This window comes from Harpia harpyja, chromosome 7 (genome assembly GCF_026419915.1).
Source record: "Harpia harpyja isolate bHarHar1 chromosome 7, bHarHar1 primary haplotype, whole genome shotgun sequence".
Taxonomy (NCBI): Eukaryota; Metazoa; Chordata; class Aves; order Accipitriformes; family Accipitridae; genus Harpia; species Harpia harpyja.
The window spans coordinates 9,964,160-9,983,295 of NC_068946.1; the positions used below are offsets into that span (position 1 = coordinate 9,964,160).

Genomic DNA, 19,136 nt, shown 5'->3' on the forward strand with positions numbered 1-19,136 from the left:
TCTATATGCAAAGAAATAACTTTAGGGTTAAAATAAGCCCAGGTAGTGTTTTGAGTCAGGAATCCAGTTTCCCAGAGGTGCCAATTTCAAGGCAGCAGGAAGAGCCTTAGTGCAAGACTCTCTCTTTGGCATTTGCTGTTTAATGTTTATTGTCCTGGAGTAGGCAACATACTGGATGTGAGGAATTCTTTTCTGCACCCACATAGCTTTTCTGTCAAATGAAAAAGGAATCTATACACTTAATATTATTTTTTTTCGAACATCAGTTCTGGATTTAGGCATCTAGTTCCTGGGATAACTCCTTAGCTTTATAGGATTGACAGTCTTTTGAGAACTTCGTTGCTGAGTTGAGGGCCCGTATATACAACTGTCGTGGTTTAACCCCAGCCAGCAACTAAACACCACGTAGCCGCTCACTCACTCCCCCCCACCCAGTGGGATGGGGGAGAAAAACGAGAAAAGAAGCAAAACCCGTGGGTTGAGATAAGAACGGTTTAATAGGACAGAAAAGAAGAAACTAATAATGATAATGATAACACTAATAAAATGACAACAGTAATAATGAAAGGATTGGAATGTACAAATAATGTGCAGTGCAATTGCTCACCACCCGCCGACCGACACCCAGCCAGTCCCCGAGCGGCGATTCCCTGCCCCCACTTCCCAGTTCCTATACTAGATGGGACGTCACATGGTATGGAATACCCCGTTGGCCAGTTTGGGTCAGGTGCCCTGGCTGTGTCCTGTGCCAGCTTCTTGTGCCCCTCCAGCTTTCTCGCTGGCTGGGCATGAGAAGCTGAAAAATCCTTGACATTAGTCTAAACACTACTGAGCAACAACTGAAAACATCAGTGTTATCCACATTCTTCGCATACTGAACTCAAAACATAGCACTGTACCAGCTACTAGAAAGACGGTTAACTCTATCCCAGCTGAAACCAGGACAACAACATAGAAATAATAATTCAACAGCTAAAAGTAAAAGGGAATAATTTAAAAGCTATGATGTAGTCTTATATTACTATGATCCATATAAGGACCACAAATTGTTTTAAATTCAGGACAATATTAACAAGATATCTTTTATTCCAGTGAAGACCCAGACAAGAAGGACCTTATATAGGAGAAAAGCAAGTAGGCAAGCAGACTATCACAAAAAGAACTCAGCTCAAAACCCAGCAAAACCATAAACCAAAATCTCAAATTATTACTAGCTTTTATTTCATATATCCTTTCTTCACAATCTTGCCACCAATAAATAAAAACACAAGGCAATATTTTAATTTCAAAGTGATTCCAGCATTGCAGTTTGGACTTCCTTTCTCCTAAATAGAGCTTAATGAACATGAAAATCTGCCAAAAGAAGGGAGCTTCCATACAACTATGTAGAAAGTGTTCCTGTGCTCCTCTGCATCCATTCCCTAAATTGGCAACAATTAGTACAAGTAACAGGCTGAGAAATTTCTGGTTATGAAAGTGTTGCTAAACACCAGGAACTTGTGCCCAAGTTACCTGCTGCAGTTCTGTTACAAACATACACATGACACATGCAGACCTACAGGAAGTGAGATAGTTATCCAACACGCTGGAAAGCATGGGCTGGAAAAGATAACCCAATGCTGTGGGGTGTTATGTGTAGGGGAGTCCAAATCACAGGCAGATTTAGATATTAAAAAGACTGCAGGAAACTGCTCAGTTTCACCCATCATGTTCCAATCCAGACATAATAGTGGAAAATGAACCTGTGCCCAGGACATTTTCGTTCCAGTGTGACACAACTCATGCAGAACTGAAACCTCTCAGATGAGGTTTACAGTCTCCTTGTTGCCCTAACTGCACTGCTGGTGGCATCTGATCTGACTACTTCAGGACTACCCCTGGCATGTCTATATGAGCTAGCAGCTCCAGTTTTACTGTGGTGGAGATGGAGCCCAAATATTGATTTGTGAAAGTATGTGATCTTGCAGTAGGAATGCACAAACTTCCTGACTTGACACATCTTCTTTGGATTGTTTCATCTTTATTCAAAAGCAACCAGCACAGGCAGCATTGGCACAGATTTCACACAAATCAGCTTCTCGGACAGCCAGGTCTGTTTGTTAGAGAGAAAAAAGAGGGTTTCAATGACATGGCAAGAGAATTGCTTGGAGAGCAGAACCAAACATCAAGGGATTTGGAGACTCCTTTCCATTACTGTTTTACAAATTTTAATGTTTCCTGAAGTTATTACTGGTATAAGTAAAATTAGTTCTTGCAAAAATCTGGCTTAAAGAATGAAATCAAACCTGAATTCATTGGGGAAACAATGGGAACATGAGAGAGCAAGAGAACAATAGGACATCTTGTGCAAGAATGCTGGGGATGTGGCTTGTATAATCACACTTTCATTATATTGGTAGTGTTTCTTCCTAAAGTGTCCATTGTGTTGGACAATGCAACATAATGGTTATGCATAACAATGGTTATGCAACATAATAAAATAAAAAAGTAGACACTGTAGCAGACAGTTCACTAATCACTATGTGTGTCTTGGAGACAGACCATGCCAAAGACCTCATTTACATCTCACACCTCTTTTAGGCTACTTGGAAAAACACCTTCTTCTACACTGATTAGAGAGAGCAATTAGACCTGTTTACAACTTGTAGTTAGCTAGAACTGAGTGATATAACCCTGCTTTTCCTGTAAGCCAGAGGAGATCGTGGGCACTCTCACTTTAAGGCATGTAAGTCGGTGTGCAACTACTTGGAGGAAGCTTTTTCATGGCTACAGCACCCTGATCTGTAAAGGCTACAGCTAAACGCAACACAGCAGGAATTTTCTCACAGGGGGCTCACAGCTAGTGCAGTCCAACCCTTGTAGAAGGGGTAGTAGAAAGGCAGCGTGGACTCTCTCAGCTACTTTAGAAGTGACAGAACAGTAATTATGCTTCTTTGCCTGCTGCTATTTGAATGTTTAAGGTTGAAAAGTGTGATAAAAATGGCAATTATGCAATATGAGCTACATACTCAGCCTCTCAAAAATCATAGATGCATCTTCTCTTTTGCACACAGATTGGAACTCCTCAGGGAGATCTTTTTCATCACATGGAGAATAGCTAGCCATTGAAACCACCATGCGAGGGTTAATGTGTCTGTTCTCATCCATAAGCTCCTTTAGCTTCTTCACGGACTCAAGGGAGAATTTCAAGTCTCCATCCTATGTAGACAGAACCAGAAAAAAAAGGCATTAGGAAGTCAGTCCTTAGGGAAATCCATTCCATTCCATTTCAACCACGAGTTCTCCCCAAAACTATACTACAGGGAAAAGACAGTGTTAAAACAAAGCCTAGATAAAATTGGTGCTGATTGAAGGCAAAATGATCAGCTCTTCAAGGCGAAGACCTTTTGGAGCAGCAGTGAGATCTGGCTGGCTAGTCAGGGCTTTTGTTATGTGTCACGGTGGACGGAGACAGAATTACTGCATTTCTCTATTTTCACTCCCGTGAGAGAGACCCATAAAATCTGGGGTCAAAAGATACAGGCTGAGAATCTTCAGCCTAGAAAGAGATCACGGGGCAATATGTGGTAGAGATTTACAAAATCATGAGTTGAATGCGTGTAAATGGGAATTTATTTTGTTCACTCTTCTAATACACCAGTGGAGAACCTCAAGTGTTGGCTGTCAAGTGGCAGGCTCTAACCACACAAAAGGAGATATTCCTCACATTACACATTGTTAACAGCTGAAAAGCCTCACCCCAAGGTACTGTGACAAGTTTCCATGAACTTAAAACTTGTCCACACAATTAATGGAACACAAGTTGCAGCATAAATATAACACTTCTGACTCAAAGCTCATACCAAAAGCTTCAGGAGGCAGGGAGAGTATTCTGGGAAATATTACTCCATGCTGTAGATTGCTAGAACCTGTGCATCTGTTAATGGCCATTCCCTCAGTTTCGAGTGAATCCCACTGTTGAGGTCATAAACTTAAATTGCACATGTTGCAATTATTAAGCTAGGTGCATAAAGTCTGTGTATGTCTGCAGATAACCAGAGTCTGGCCTAGAAGAGAAATAAGCATTTTCAAATTGATCTTTAGCATGTGTTTTAACCTCATTTAATGACGAACATGTAGTCAGTAGGATGATCAAGTAACACCTACTCATTCAAAGAAATAAAGTGAAGTGACTCTGATACAGCATGAGACCAAATACTGCTGCTTGTTTCATAGTCTCATGAGTCCAATGTTGAATAGTGTGACATGGCGGGGGGGGAGTTGGTTTTGGTTTGTGGGGTTTTTTTACAGAATCACAGAATTTTGGTGTAAAAGAATTAAAAAAACCCAACCAGATAAACTCTGGACATACATTTACTTAACAAAGTCAAACTCTCTTCTACTTGCAATCAATTTGTGATTTTACTTGGTTTAAGTTATTAGTCATGGTTGCCTGTGAAAAATTAACTTTTCCTGTACAAATGCAGTTCTGGATTCAGATGTTGGTCACAGACCTCAAAAGCATAAAACAGAGAACTAAAAAAGGATGGATTTCCACAGGTGCAATTTCAGAGAAACCAGAAAGTAGGAATGAACCCCAAGACGTATATGTTCTGGTGACAAAAAACAACAAAGGAACAACAAAAAAAACCCCAACACCTTCCCACCTCAGATGAGAAAGATGTATTAGAGAGAGCTCAATCTGAGCAGTATCTTCTTTCCAAGGTGAAAGTGCATACTGTGTTGCTGAACTAAGAGATTTTATCACACAAATAGTGCAGGCCAGAACAATCCATCTCTGTAGTTTTTCTGGTTTTATTCCACACCTAGTAAACCATCTTCCTCCAATATCCATTATATTCATTCAAGATCTGTGATGGAAAGTGTTGAGATAGTGACACTCAGTCTTTTAAAACATGATATGAAGTCAAATGAACTTCACTTCTGCTTTCCAGAACATTTTGTTAAACTAACAACTTCGGGCATATTACAGGAGAGGGAAGGGAAGTGTCAGGAAGAATTTCAGAGAACAAGAGCATAAGCCATCTCTGTGCACTGAGTAATTAGTCAGACTTTAGGGACCTCAAGTAGTCCAAGTGAAAGGAGTGCAACACACATGCACAGTACACCACACATATATTCAGGAAAATACAGATTTAATGATTAATGAGATAAGAATTCAAACTACAAAGAGGAGCTAAAACTCCAGAGCTGCACTTTCTACACTTTTACTCAACCTAGAAACAGCTATTCTCATTTAGTTAATTTTTTATGCCTCAAAGTGGAAAACTGAGATTTTTTTTTTATTAAGTAGGAAGCTATCTGTTCCCCTGGAGGCTCTAAATGTTAAAGAATGGTTTGGAAGAAAGGAATAGCTTAAACCTGCTATCTCTGAATATCTATGACATCCAAAGGAGAAAAAGAGGATATTTCAAGGCACAAAGATAGTACCTTATCCCTGGAAACCTACTGCACACATATAAAAAGAGTCAATAATTGTTTAAGAAATATTCGTTCTCTTGGTACTCTGAGGAAGTTATTTACATTGCAATCAAACTGAAACATCCCAAACTGTTACTAAGGATGAGTGCAGACAGATCCAACACACTCTCAAGTACAGACAAGAGCACTGAAGTACCTTCTTAACTGCTTCCATGTTGCATGTAATATCAGTCATAGGTGCTGTGTATTTTGGAAAATTTGGTATAGCCTCCTCTAATAGCTTATCTGCCTATTACTATTTCATTGGATCTAGCTAAGAATTTCTTTCACCTTTTTTTTTTATATGTGATATGTGTGTAGGCTCCATCACATAAGCTTGTAGAGCATTTTCATAAAGAACTTCCTGCTTAGAAGCAGGTGAGAAAAGACAACTTCTTTTTTGTACATCATTCTATAAAGTTAGAGGTGTCCCCTGTTCTTCCAGCTTCACAACACATGCGGTTATGTGCAAAAAAACCCTCTGGAAATGCAATGCCTCAGTCAGCAAGGGATTTCAGAGCAGTGATATGGCTGGTGAAGTTAATTAAACTGCAGCAGCATGTTAGTAATAACTGAAGCATTTTACAGAAAGAAAAACTGAACCATAGGGAGATGAAGTTGGATACCAAGCCAGAGCAAATCAAACATTCAGGTCTATTAGTTTAGGTCAAGATTCCTGTTGCAGCCACACTTCACATAATATCAGTACTTTGTTGAACTTGTAATACCAACAAATTAAAGAGCAGAAAACTCACCTGAACGTAGACTGCCTGAGAGCTGTGCACCAGTAAAAGGACTGCAAGGACTGCAAAGGAAAGAAAGCCTTTCATAGTGTCTGCAAAGTATAGCCTTTCCTAACCTGAATATATTTTATTTTCTCTGGCTTTGGTCTTTCTCTGTCTTTCTTTTGTGTCTCTCAGACTTTCTCTCTTCTTCTTAGCACTCAGACCGCCTAGCTGTCAGAGCTCTATGCTCCCAGTGCAAAGCTGGAGCTTTATAAAGACTTCACCTTTATAGCCTTATTACCTTATAGGTAATCCATTAATCTAAACTCTTTATTGACATATAATAAACCTCAGTGTACTATCAGTTATCTACTCATTAGCAGAGTAGGCCAGTCATGCCCAGGTAGATCCTGGGGTTTATGAGTCCCTCCCACATTGAGAAACTGGCCATGTGTCGTGGTTTAACCCCAGCCAGCAACTAAACACCACGCAGCCGCTCACTCACTCCCCCCCACCCAGTGGGATGGGGGAGAAAATCGAGAAAAGAAGCAAAACCTGTGGGTTGAGATAAGAACGGTTTAATAGAACAGAAAAGAAGAAACTAATAATGATAATGATAACACTAATAAAATGACAACAGTAATAATGAAAGGATTGGAATGTACAAATGATACGCAGTGCAATTGCTCACCACCCGCCGACCGACACCCAGCCAATCCCCCGAGCGGCGAATCCCTGCCCCCCCACTTCCCCGTTTCTGTACTGGATGGGATGTCACATGGTATGGAATACACCGTTGGCCAGTTTGGGTCAGGTGCCCTGGCTGTGTCCTGTGCCAACTTCTTGTGCCCCTCCAGCTTTCTCACTGGCTGGGCATGAGAAGCTGAAAAATCCTTGACATTAGTCTAAACACTACTGAGCAACAACTGAAAACATCAGTGTTATCCACATTCTTCGCATACTGAACTCAAAACATAGCACTGTACCAGCTACTAGGAAGACAGTTAACTCTATCCCAGCTGAAACCAGGACACCATGACACAGGCAGGCAAAACATTCCAGCCTACAATAAATATATGGTGGAGACTGATCTAACACAATATCTGAAACTCAGTCTCCATATGGCAAATGTACTCAGGTTTCTGGCCACTTCCTGCAGAGCTGTGAGAAAGAAAGAGATTTGGAAGGAGACAGATAGAAAAAAAATTGATCTCTTGCACTGATTGCTGGCCAGTCAGTTCCCTCTTCTGGGGTCTCCAGGTACTAAGACGGTAACAATGGACCGAGGCAGATAAACACAGGCTGTGCCTGCATACAACCAGATATGCCTTTTGCAGCACTTAATTAAAATGCACACATTAAAAGGCATGGGGATTGTCATTAAGGGTAAAGGCTGCCATGAATCAAATCTATTTCTCTGTGACTTTCAGTCTTATCCAGAAACACGGTAATGTCACATAGATGGAGAAGCATCAATATGCCTAACTCAGCTCAGTTCTGCCCATCAAGCTCAGGTCCTTTAATCTGTAAATGATTTCTGGCATATTGTGTCTTTGGAGTAACAACAGACATCATGCCAAACAATCTTCCTGATACCAGCAAAACAGAGGAAGGCAACAGTCAGCCACTAAGCAACTTTCTCAAATCTCAGCAATGTTTTATGCTGGCAAAGGCTGTAATTCTTACTGTATTCCAATCTATTGCTAAGATTACAGTGACAACCACCATGCTGCTTGGTATAAAATTCCAGAAACTAAAGCTGCCTGGAGTTCCCAGGCAGTGGGCTTGTAGGGAGAGAATGGGACTTCTCTGGTTCAGTATACTCAAAAAATTTCAGCAAAGCCGAAGCTACCCCTTAGCTGACAGTGCTGACTGCTTACCAATAGACTTTGCTTCTCTACTCTCCACCAGTCCAGTCTACACCTCATCCACGAAATCTGAACCCCTTGAAGCATCTTTATTACTACAAAATGAGGTTGCTTTCTCTGCTGTTATGCTTTCTCTGCTTTCTGTGCTGCCATGGCCAACAGCCAACACACTTGCAACTCCAGAAAAACTCATGCCTGTGCCCTTAATTACTCTAATATTGCTCAAGGGTATAATAGCAGAGGGTATAGCAACAATCTTCTCCTAGAAACTTTGCAGAGGTGTCACAAGACATGCCTAGAATCCAATTAGGTGAAGCCAAGGGTAAGAAAGCAATTAAATGTAAGGAATAAAAAGGTATACTGAGAGGCATGAAAAAGGCGATTGAAACCCTACCTCCCATTACATACTTGGTTCCCAAAACTACTGGGTCAGGACACCTGTCAGAGCATGGACTACCACTTTTCATCAGTGTCATGCCTGACATGGTGATGGCATGCCATAGTGGAAAATCCCAGTGCTTCTGATCCAACTGCATTTCTGACAGTAGAAAGGTACACACTCTCTCCTCCACCTTCTTTTAAAAACCTTCAGAGAGAATTATGGTTAGCTCATACTTTTTTTTACTACTTTATGTAAGAGTTACGTGAAGCTCTGATACCAGTTTTGATCCATTACTTCACACCCCTCATTTCTGTCTTGTTTAGGCAATATTAACATACCAGTCAAGTTAAACCCTTGAGAGGCACTGTTGCACTTTGCTGCCTGGATTCATCCAGTCCACCTGTAAGTTTTGAAACCCCAAAATTTTTCCAAGTACCTGGAAAAAAAGGACTCCCTGTCAAAACTCAGATCATGTGTCTCCCCTGTTTGGTATTGCATTTCTAATTAATGGTAATCACTTATGCTTTAGAGGAAATGGGGTCTTTGCTCAGAATAGTTGTCAAATGCCTTCAGTGGCGTCTTAAGAGGGCTCTGAAGTGGCATTCCCCCAGGCATGGCCAGGGATGATGGGAGCACCTATCTAAGCAGATAGGATCTTTAAGAAATAGAGAGGCACCTAACACATTTAGTCACCTCCAGGAATGACTTTTTTGAGGCTGTGCCTTTGAATTAAAAGGTCTACAGCCAGCACAAATCCGGAACTAAGCCTCTAAATGCTTTTTGTGCTCAATCTGTAGCCACCCTGAGTTTATCCATGAGAAGGGTGAGAGCTGAAGAGAAAGAGCTACAAGAAGGTTTTTGATACCAGGTGAATCTTTAAGTATGCTGAAAAGACAAACAGTGTGTCTGCATCTTTGTTTTTACTGGAGACCCCCAAAATGGACACAGCACTCCAGACGCGGCCTCACCAGTGCTGATAGAGGCGAGGGATCACCTCCCACAACATCCTGGCCAAGCTCTTCCTAATGCAGCCCTTGGCCTTCCCTGCCACAAGGGCGTGTTGGTGGCTCATGTTCAACTTGAGCCCACCAAGACCAAGTTGCTGTAAAGCTACTGGTCAACCCCCAGCTTCTACTGCTGTATGGGGCTATTCCTCACCAGGAGCAGGACTTTGCATTTCCTTTCGTTGAAGAGGACAAGACTTCTGGCAACCCATTTCTCCAGCCTGGGCACTCCTTCTGCAGCAGCACATTCCTCCCTTGCCCAGGCAGCAGCACCTGGGAAGGACTGTCTGTTCCTGACAGCTGGGTGGCAGAAGAGCAGCGGGGTCCTGAGGCCGTGCCCCTGAGTCAGACCTGCCTTCCAGCCCCAGGGAGATGTCCACAGGCAGAACAGGGTCAGACAGGGACAGGGGTGGGTTCCTCTGGGGTTTGGCCTCTCGTCTCCCAGGTCTCAGTCCCCAGCTGGTGGGTCTGGGCTTGCAGGGCAGGGGGTGTCTCAGAGACTGCAGAAAGCCTCCAAGACCAGACCTGGTGCACAGGAGTTCTCTGCCCTTCTCTCTCTACGTCCAGTTGAACACCTTTTGGTTTCTCCTTCAGCTTTGTGAAGAATATGGAGCTCTGAGACCCCAATGAAAAGCACAAGGACATCCTGGCAATGCTGTAATCCTCCCTGAGATGCCAAATAAAGACACCAAAGGGCTGCTCCCAGCTTCAGTCCCCAACCTGGCAGGACATTCATTGGCAGGTCTTTGGAAAGGATGGGCTGTTAAAGATCCTGTGCACTGGCTCATCCTTGTTCAAAAGCAACCTGCATGCATGGTGCCATCCATCCCCAGCACCCCTCAGAGTGAATGGGCACACACAGCTCAGCCCAGTCTTGCCTAAAGTGGGAGCAGAGCAGCTCGGAGAGGAGGAGACACAAGCATGCAAGAAGGGAGAGGAGGGGAAGGCGGTGCCCAGCAAGGTGGACGGAGGGCATCTGAGCACCCAGGGGTAAGAATCAAGGCTGCTTTGGCTTGCCCAGAGGGGAAAGAGAAGCTCAGCACATGCCTGCAGGGGTACAGGGGATACAGGATTGGAGCCAGAGGGCAGTGGAGGAGAGCTGTGCAGCGGGCAATGGAAACAGAGAAGGGGTGAGCGTGCTGGGAGGGAAAGACAGGAGATCTGTGCTGTGGCCATAGGAAATGGAAGGCATGTGAGCATCCTGGGAGGGAGTAGAGGCTATCCCAGCACCTCCAGGAGGGAGTGGAGGAGATCTAAGCATGTCTGGAGAGAAAAAAGGGACTCTGAACTTCCACAGAGGAGAAGGCAGGAGACCTGGAAGCTGTGGATGGGACTGAAGGGGACGTGCACAGATTCACAGACTGCTTGAGGTCAGAAGGGATCTCTGGAGGTCATCCTGTCCAAGCCCCCAACTCGAGCAGAGCCACCCAGAGCTGGTTTCCCAGGACCACGTCCAGATGGCATCTGAGTATCTCCAAAGATGGAGACTCCACAACCTCCCTTGGCAGCCTGTTCCAGTTTGTCCCAGCTGCGAGGTGGTGGTCTCGGTGCGCAGACAGGTAGAGAGGTCAATACCTGGTTGGGTGTCGGGCTCAGACGTGGTGGTTAATGGGTCCTATCTGCCCGGAGGCTGGTGGCCTAGGTCTCCCAGGGCCTGTCCTGGGGCCTGTCCTTTTTAACATCTCTGTTGGTGATCAGAGGAGGTGACGAAGCACCCACCATGTGCCTCTGCTCCCAAGGAGACCCCAGCTCTGCCCCTCTGCACAGACTTGCTCCCCTTTTGCAGATCATTGAAAATGTCCTCAGGTGAGCAGGTTTCCTGGCCAGGCTGGGGTCACTTCAAGGTCCTGTTCACTCCACAGAAAAGGCCACAAAACCTATTTAACCACATAGAACCCCAGTCTGCTTGAAACTGAGACTTGAAGCTTCTTGAAACTAAGACAGTGAGTAGCAGGTACATGTTAATACAAGCAGCCCTGGTGTTTCCTGTGGCAAGCATTTGGATGCTGGTCCAGTTCCTCTCTGTCACCCTAGACATCATTTCTGGCAGCGGAATCTCAAGAGCTGCAGATGCCCCCTGGGCTCATGTGGATGTGGAGCCACCAGCAGTCCCTGACAGCAGGAAATTTGCCTGCGCCTGTCAGTATACTTGGATACAAAACCTGTGTGTGGGGAAACAGGCAGAAGCTGTTTGTCATGACAAATACCTATTTAGGAAGGGATGAACTACAACAAGCCACCTGCCTGAAGAGATGCTACAAACCAAATGCACGGAGCCAGTGCAACATGAGTTTATCCCGAGTTTTTATGGTGCACAGCAGGCTCTGCTGTGGAATTACATTTCAGCAGTAGCACTGAATGAGGCCCTGGCCTCACTTCATGGTACAATACTTTTCAGAGACAGGAGCTTACACCTAGGCTCACTTCTCCCTTTGAGAATTTCTCTACAAGACTAAAAAATAATTATCCACTTAATTTCTTATTAACTTTCTAAAGGGTATTCTTGAACCCTTCCTGGTGTGCCCTGGATTATTATGTATTCTTTACAGGACAGGCTTCAGAGAAGATCACTGTCCTATTTTGACAGTCGCTCCAGGAGTACAGATATGAGGTATGGATTTATTTGCCCACACATACCTTTCGAGGTTTCAGGGTACCCCATGTGTCCCCCTAAGTCTGGCAGATAAGACACAGACCTGTGGGATGCTCACAGCCTTCTCAAAAGGCCCCAGAAATCCAGGCAGGAGATCTGGGGAGTCTCATGTGGCCGTAGAGAGCTTGGTTTGGGCTGCTATGTCAAGCATCATTGCCTAAAGAAGTCTTATTGCCTAAGCCTGCAAAATTATGCAAGATGAGCCCTGGAAAAAAATTAATGGTTCTAATCCCTACCCGGAGCAGATCAATAATGTTCAGTTCTCTTTAGCATAAAGAGGTTGCTTCATAAAAAACTGACACTGTGAATCGGCTTTATTAGTCCCACTTCACAGGAAGTGGCTAAAAACGGAGGGATGAAGCCACGTACGCAGTGTAGCACTGGAGGGTCATGGCTGGCTGGGGCAAACATCTGACTTCCTAAGCTGATGTTGCTGCCTTAGTGACTGAAAATGTCTTCTAATTTTAATGTTAATTTTCTCATAGTGTATAGTATTAAAAAAATCATCATGAAGTTTCCCACAGTTTAAATGTATCTCTTAAACACAGATACACTTTTTATGTAGTAGTTTGCTCCTTTGCAGGATTTGCAGCAGATCAGGTGCAGCATGTAACTATGGGAGCCACTGAAATAAAAATTCACCATAAACAAAAGCAGAACCTGTCAGCCCCTTTTCAGCCCTTGACCAAAAAAGAAAAACAAGGAGTAACTCCATGATGAAGCCTCTGCTCCTTCCTGGAGCTCAGTCTCACCCGACCTCTGGTCCCCACTCCACTGCACCAGAGGCCACAGTACCCCCAGGAGGGCGCCCCCCACACCCCAACCCTTGAGGCCCATAACCCTCCTGCAGTACGGCAATGCCATTGCTAGTAGCAGGCCACAGGCTGTGCACTGAGTTTGCAAGGCCTCCAAGCTGGAGCTGCTCAGGCTTGCTCTGCTAGGACAAGTCCTGGCCAACCTGTAGCAGGGCTTTCACTGGGTTTAGCTGCCACAGTGCTTTCTGTGCTGACCAGGTGGCCATAGCTCATTCCTCCACCTTGTGCTTCTCTGGAAGGCAGAGAGGTAGCTCTTCAAAGAGTTTTCCTTTTCAGGAAATCAAAAATGCCCCAAAATAAAACCAGCTGAAATTACTTACATGGAAGCTCACTGATGACAGCTGTAGGTTTGATGGCACTGCTGGAGTGGGATAGGACCTCCTCAAGGTACATTTCCATTGTACACATCATGCAGAAGCCTTGCTCCAAGCCTGAAGAGGGAAGGAAGCAAGCAAGTCTCTCAGTCAAGTAAAACATACACAGCTATGGGCAACCTCCAAGAAAAAAAACACCTTGAAGTTACAGGTACAATCTCCACTCTCCACTCACCATCCTCTTCTCCTCAGGTGCCAATAGCCCAACAACCCTGTGGCACTGCACAACATTGCGTAGAAGAAGTATATCCAGAATGTCCATAGTAAAACAGACAGTCTGTATCAAAACTGAACAATGTACCAGATGAGAAAGCACCCAGGTGCCCTTGTCAGAATGAACGCTTAGCGATAGGGCAAGTGGCTTCCAGGCTTATTCCATCCAAGAATTTGATTCAAAGCCATAGAACACCAACTCAAGGGTTTCAAAAACAAGGAATAACTTTCTTCTCCACACAATTCTAGGTTTTAATACAATCAATCCCACAGAAATTTCTGATCGAGTTCATATACGGCTACCTCACTTGGCTTTCTAGGGGTTGCTTAGGGCATTATGGAAACTAGCTGGGAAGCAACTCTGAGAATCTCTGATGCCCACATCCTCCAATTTAATTGTCTTTCCAGCAGCAGGAAATCCAAATGCCAAATACTCATTAAAGGCATTACTTTCAAAAGCACTTCAGCATTCACAGGAAACAAGAAATTATCTTCCCTGCAAGTTTGGCCATGGTGCATGAAATCAAACACCACAGGCTCCCTATGCTATGCTGAGCCTGTTTATTAAGGCAATTTTCAAAGCCAGCTTCTACAGGAAAAAGAGGAAAATTAAGAGCTGTCTTCCCAGAGTCACTGCTGGTTTCTCATCCCTCAGAGCTGCCCAACAGATTTAAAAGAACATGTGGAAAGGATTCATAGGACTGGCTGTGCTCATGAGAGAGCAGGTAGTTGGCCAGCAGGAGTGTGCACATCCAGCACTGCAGGACGGCATTGAGGAAGCATGTTGTATAGGCCCGCTCCAACATTGTGTCTGTTGCCAGGCCATGCAAATCTTCTCCAGAGGAAGTAAGACCCTTTGTGGCGAAGCCATTCCCTCACTAATGCCTGCAAGGAAATCAGATGCTAAAGGATATCCTAGTCCTGTGACTGAAAAATGGCTATTTTCAAAGTAGTCTTTTGCACAGGAACACCCAGAAGAACCAGCCTTCATCTATAACCCACATACACAGTAGACAGCCTTAGCAGTGCCAAAGGAAGGTGAGGGCTGCCCAAATGTTTCAGTCCTGACTGCTTCTGTGTGGGAGCCATAGCTGGTGGGTGCCCATGTTGGACCTGGGCTCTGGCTAGGGTTAGGTAAGGATGTGGGTGAGGGTTAGGTGGTAGAGCAAGTGCCAAGCCCCAGTCCTCATGGGGTGTGAAGGCATTGCCAAGTGAAGGTGAGGGCTGCCCAAACCTTTCAGTCCTGGCTACTTTTTCATGGGAGCCCTACCTGGTGGGATATACTTTGGACCTGGGTCTGGCTAGGGTGAGGGTCAGGAGGAGGGTGAAGGTTGGGTGCAGGATGCAGTGCAGAGCCCATGTGCTTGTAAAGCTGTGAAGGGGCTGCCGGGGAAGGTAAGGGCTGCCCAAACCAAAAGTCCTGGCCACTTTTGCGTGGGAGCCCTAGCAGCATGGAGGAGGCCTTTCTGTGTTCTATTGCGTCAGTGCAGTGGGGAAGCCTTTGAAGCACACAGTGAGGGGAGATGTGGGCTCCTCCTTGACCCCTCAGTTTTCTCCTTCTCCCTCCGCAGCTCTGTGGGATCAGAGGAGACCTGTCCCTTCCACATCTTCCACATCACAACACTCAAGCTCTAGGCTGGGGGTCTGCTGGGTATGGCGGCACACCCTGCATTCCTGGAGCTCCTGTCAAGCTCAAGCTCAAGCACTGCAGGGCTTCAGGTCACTCCAACATCTCTTCCTTAGCCTCCTTCAGGGCCTAACGATCCTTCCTGGGCACAGGGTATGCGTCTCCATGCGCCATAGGGCTCTGGGTCCTGCTGATGTCTCTTCCTCAGCCTCCTTTGGAGTCTGAGCATCCATCAGGGATGCTCCCAGAGCCCAGCTGATCTGGGGCGCAAGGGAAGCTTCCCTGCAGCTCTCACTAACTGCCAGCATAACCCTTGCACTCGCAGAGCCTGCAGGGAAGGATGCCCGCCTGCTGCCCCATGACGCTTCCCCGCACCCAGGACAGACCCCCGGCATGGCCCCACTGGCACTCCCCGGGAAGGGGCATGTGAATGTCACAGAGCTCTGCTTCCCTGACAGCAAGACCAACACTGATCTCTGGCCCATAGTAGTGTGTTCTGGATGTCAGGTCCACCATCAGGCCCAGTTCATCCTTCCGCTCTTGGATTTTCTTCATGAGGTCACGAGGCAAACAGCTTTCCTCCAGAAGAAGGTTCTGATCGCAGCTATGAGAGGAAATAATGTTGAAGAGCAGGCATTAAACACAGGCGCCCTGTGACAGGTTGATGGAGGGAGCAAGTCCTGCAGCAAGTGCTGCAGAACCTCCCAAAGATGATCCCTTCAAAGAGAAAGATGCAGGCAACGAGCAAAGACAGACACACAAGTTACATGGAGCCAAACCAGAACGTGCTTAGGCCCTCACAACTTTGGGACTGTTCGGCTGAGGGTTTCCAGGACTGACCAAAGACTTTCTATCAGGCCAAAACTCTGCAGCGTGACAAACACACCCAGAAACTGAAGTTCTTGTTTGGTGAAGGCTTTATCACAGGCCTTCGCCTCAAATGGAGGTGAAGAAACAGCACTGCTCCCCATCACAAGCTCTGCAACCCCACGGACATGACCCACAGTGTTTGTTTTAGGCACAACTGCTGTGCTCAAACTGCTCCAGAGCAGAGCTCGCCCCCAGGACACAGCAGCAGGACCTCCAGAGACAGCCAGGCAGGCAGCTCACACACCAGCAGTGCTGCCATACTGACTCCTCACAGCCTCCACTCCCAAAACTCAGCTCTGGCACCATATTCATCGGGCTATGCAGCCTCTGAGCACCTCGCAGCGCTGGCAAGGGCTGCCTGCAGTATCCCTCCTGCCCTAACAGATCCGGCCCAGACAGACCTCCTTGTATCCGGGGTGCCCAGGTGGTGCTGCTGGCACCCAGAAAGCTGCCAACAACTCCCAGAAGCCATTCCTCATCACCCCCAGGGTGTGCACACCACTGCAATCCCGTCCCACACTCTGACTGGTCAAACAGCAGCAACCATGCTGTGCTCTTCTCTCACCACTTATCAAAAATAAACACCAAAATGAACTGCCGACACCTTTTTTCACAATTTTTGAATGAACTGGCTCATTGATTCTTGGCAAAGTGATGCATTCCTGCAGCCAGTCCACCTGAAGCCGGTTCCCCTCTATGCAGCACTTTTCCCTGTATTCGGCACTGGTGAGGCCACACCTCAAGTACTATGTTCAGTTTTGGGCCCCTCACTACAGGAAAGACGTTGAGGTGTTGGAGCGTGTCCAGAGAAGGGCAACCAAGTTGGTGAGGGGCCTGGAGCACAAGTCTTAAGAGGAGCGGCTGAGGGAACTGGGGCTGTTTAGTCTGGAGAAAAGGAGGCTGAGGGGAGACCTTATCACTCTACAACTACTTGAAGGGGGGTTGTAGTGAGGTGGGTGCTGGTTTCTTCTGTCAGGTGGCTGGAGATAGGACGAGAGGAAATGGCCTCAAGTTGCGCCAGGGGAGGTTTAAGTTGGATATTAGGAAAAATTTCTTTACTGAAAGGGTTGTCAGGCATTGGAACAGGCCACCCAGGGAAGTGGTGGTGTCACCATCGCTGGAGGTATTCAAAAAGCACGTAGACAAGGCACTTCAGAACATCGTTTAGTGGGCATGGTTGATGGTTGGACTCGATGATCTTGAAGGTCTTTTCCAACCTAAATGATTCTAAGATTCTAAACCCCACAGCACAGCGGCCTTAAACCACCATCTCTACCCCATTGTGGTACTGACATCCCCTCTACTGGCATCTCCAGCTCAGGCTGGTACTGGTGTCCCCACGAACATCACCTCCACCCCATGCTGCTACCATCACCCCCAGTACCCACATCCCCCATCCCACTATAAGCAACCCCCACAAGTGCCTCCTGGGGACCCCCACAAAGGGATACCCCATGGGCTCTGTTATGAAAATCTCATTCCCTAACTATTGCACCAATTACTCTTTATAGTATGAAATTGTATGAACTTTCTTAAGATAGATAGATAGACAGATAGATAGATAGATACAATTTACATTGTATACGGCATAGTCATGGTTAAGTCAGCATGACTAAAGGACCCCAGATCATTGCAAGGAGGACAGCCCCCACTCTGAAGAAGAAAGGATACCCTTGGACTACCCAGATGATGCCAGCATCCCCACCCCTTCAACATCTCTGTGAAACCCTCCCCTTATCTTGCATCAGAGATAAGGAACTGCAGCAAGACTGACCTGTTGCAAACTACAAGGGCATTGCCAGGGCATGCAGAGATGCAGTTAGAAAAGCAAAAGCTCAGCTCAAATTGAAATTGGCCAGAGATGTCAAAAACTATAAGAAAGGGTTCTTCAGGTACAGAACCAACAAGCAGAAACAGAAGGAAAATACTGGCCCGCTGTTAAACAGGAGAGGTGAATTAGTCACCAACAACACTGAAAAGGCAGAGGTTCTCAACACTTTCTTCACCTCTGTCTTTACCAGCACTGTTGGGCCCCAGGCCTTGGGAACAAAAATCCAGGTTGATGCAAACACAGAATCACCATCAGTGAAGGAAGAGCTGGTATGTGAACTATTACAGGAGGTTGACCCCTACAAATCCATGGGCCCTGACAGTATCCACCCGAGAGTGTTAAGAGAGCTGGCTGGCATCATTGTGAGGCTGCTCTCCGTAATCTTTGAGGAGTCGTGGAGATCGGGAGACGTCCCAGAAGACTGGAAGAAGGCTTAAAGGAGGATCCAGGAAATTATAGGCCCATCAGTCTTACTTCACTCCTTGGGAAAGTTATGGATCGAATCCTCCTGGGGACTATCACAACTCAAATGAAGCATGTGATGATATCAATAAAGATTAACTTAGTTCTTTTTACCCTAACAATACTTTGGCGTTGTAAACCAGGATATTGCTGTCTGAGAACAAAACCCCAAATTGAATGATAGTCTGCTTTGTCAAAGGTCTGTGAAGGACCAAATTTAAGTGAAACTAGAGGAAAGGTAATTCTGGCAGGGGGAGATCACAACCACTGACTCAAGGACCACCCACTCAAGAAACCCACTGACCCAAAAGATTAAGGAAGTAAAGGCCTCAATAATCATAGCAGGCATGCATAGTTATTTATGATACGCAAAGAATTTTAACCAATCATTTAATAGAATAACAATGAATATGTACTAGCTGACTACATTTTGTGTATAAATAACTGTCAGTTTGTACCAAGGGTGTGCTGGTTTGTGCCATGCATGCATATCTGCACATTTACATAATAAAAGAATATACCTCAACAATGTGTGTAAATTGGGTGATGCACACTGGCTAACGGACCCAAGTTTTTGGGACAACAGTGATTGGGAAAAGCCAGCATGGATTCATCAAGGGCAAACTGTGCTTGACAAAACTGATCGCGTTCTATAACAAAATAACCTGCTCAGTTGATGTGGGGCAAGCAGTGGACATTGTCTACCTGGATTTCTCCAAGGCTTTCGATGCAGTTTCCCATAGCCTCCTCCTAGAAAAACTGATGTGTTATGGTCTAGACGAGAGGTCTGTGCAGTGGGTGGGGAACTGGCTGATAGGCCACACCCAGAAGGTGGTAGTAAATAGCTCCTTT

At 45.7% G+C, this 19,136-nt stretch overlaps 1 protein-coding gene across 2 annotated transcripts; it reads right to left on the reverse strand.

Annotated features, from left to right (window-relative positions):
- Positions 1–1,234: 1,234 nt before the first annotated feature.
- On the reverse strand, positions 1,235–13,321 carry LOC128144192 (guanylin-like). 2 transcript variants are annotated; one of them, XM_052792668.1, is made up of 4 exons: positions 13,228–13,321; positions 6,216–6,265; positions 3,009–3,198; positions 1,235–2,092 (listed from the first exon to the last, which is right to left on the reverse strand). In XM_052792668.1, the coding sequence occupies exons 1-4, from the start codon at positions 13,316–13,318 to the stop codon at positions 2,025–2,027; spliced, it is 399 nt and encodes a 132-aa protein (XP_052648628.1). In that variant the 5' UTR covers positions 13,319–13,321; the 3' UTR covers positions 1,235–2,024. The 2 variants fall into 2 exon arrangements, with proteins under 2 accessions (XP_052648628.1, XP_052648629.1); XM_052792669.1 differs by lacking the exon at positions 13,228–13,321 and having other exon boundaries at positions 6,216–6,431.
- Between the last annotated feature and the right edge of the window lie 5,815 nt (positions 13,322–19,136).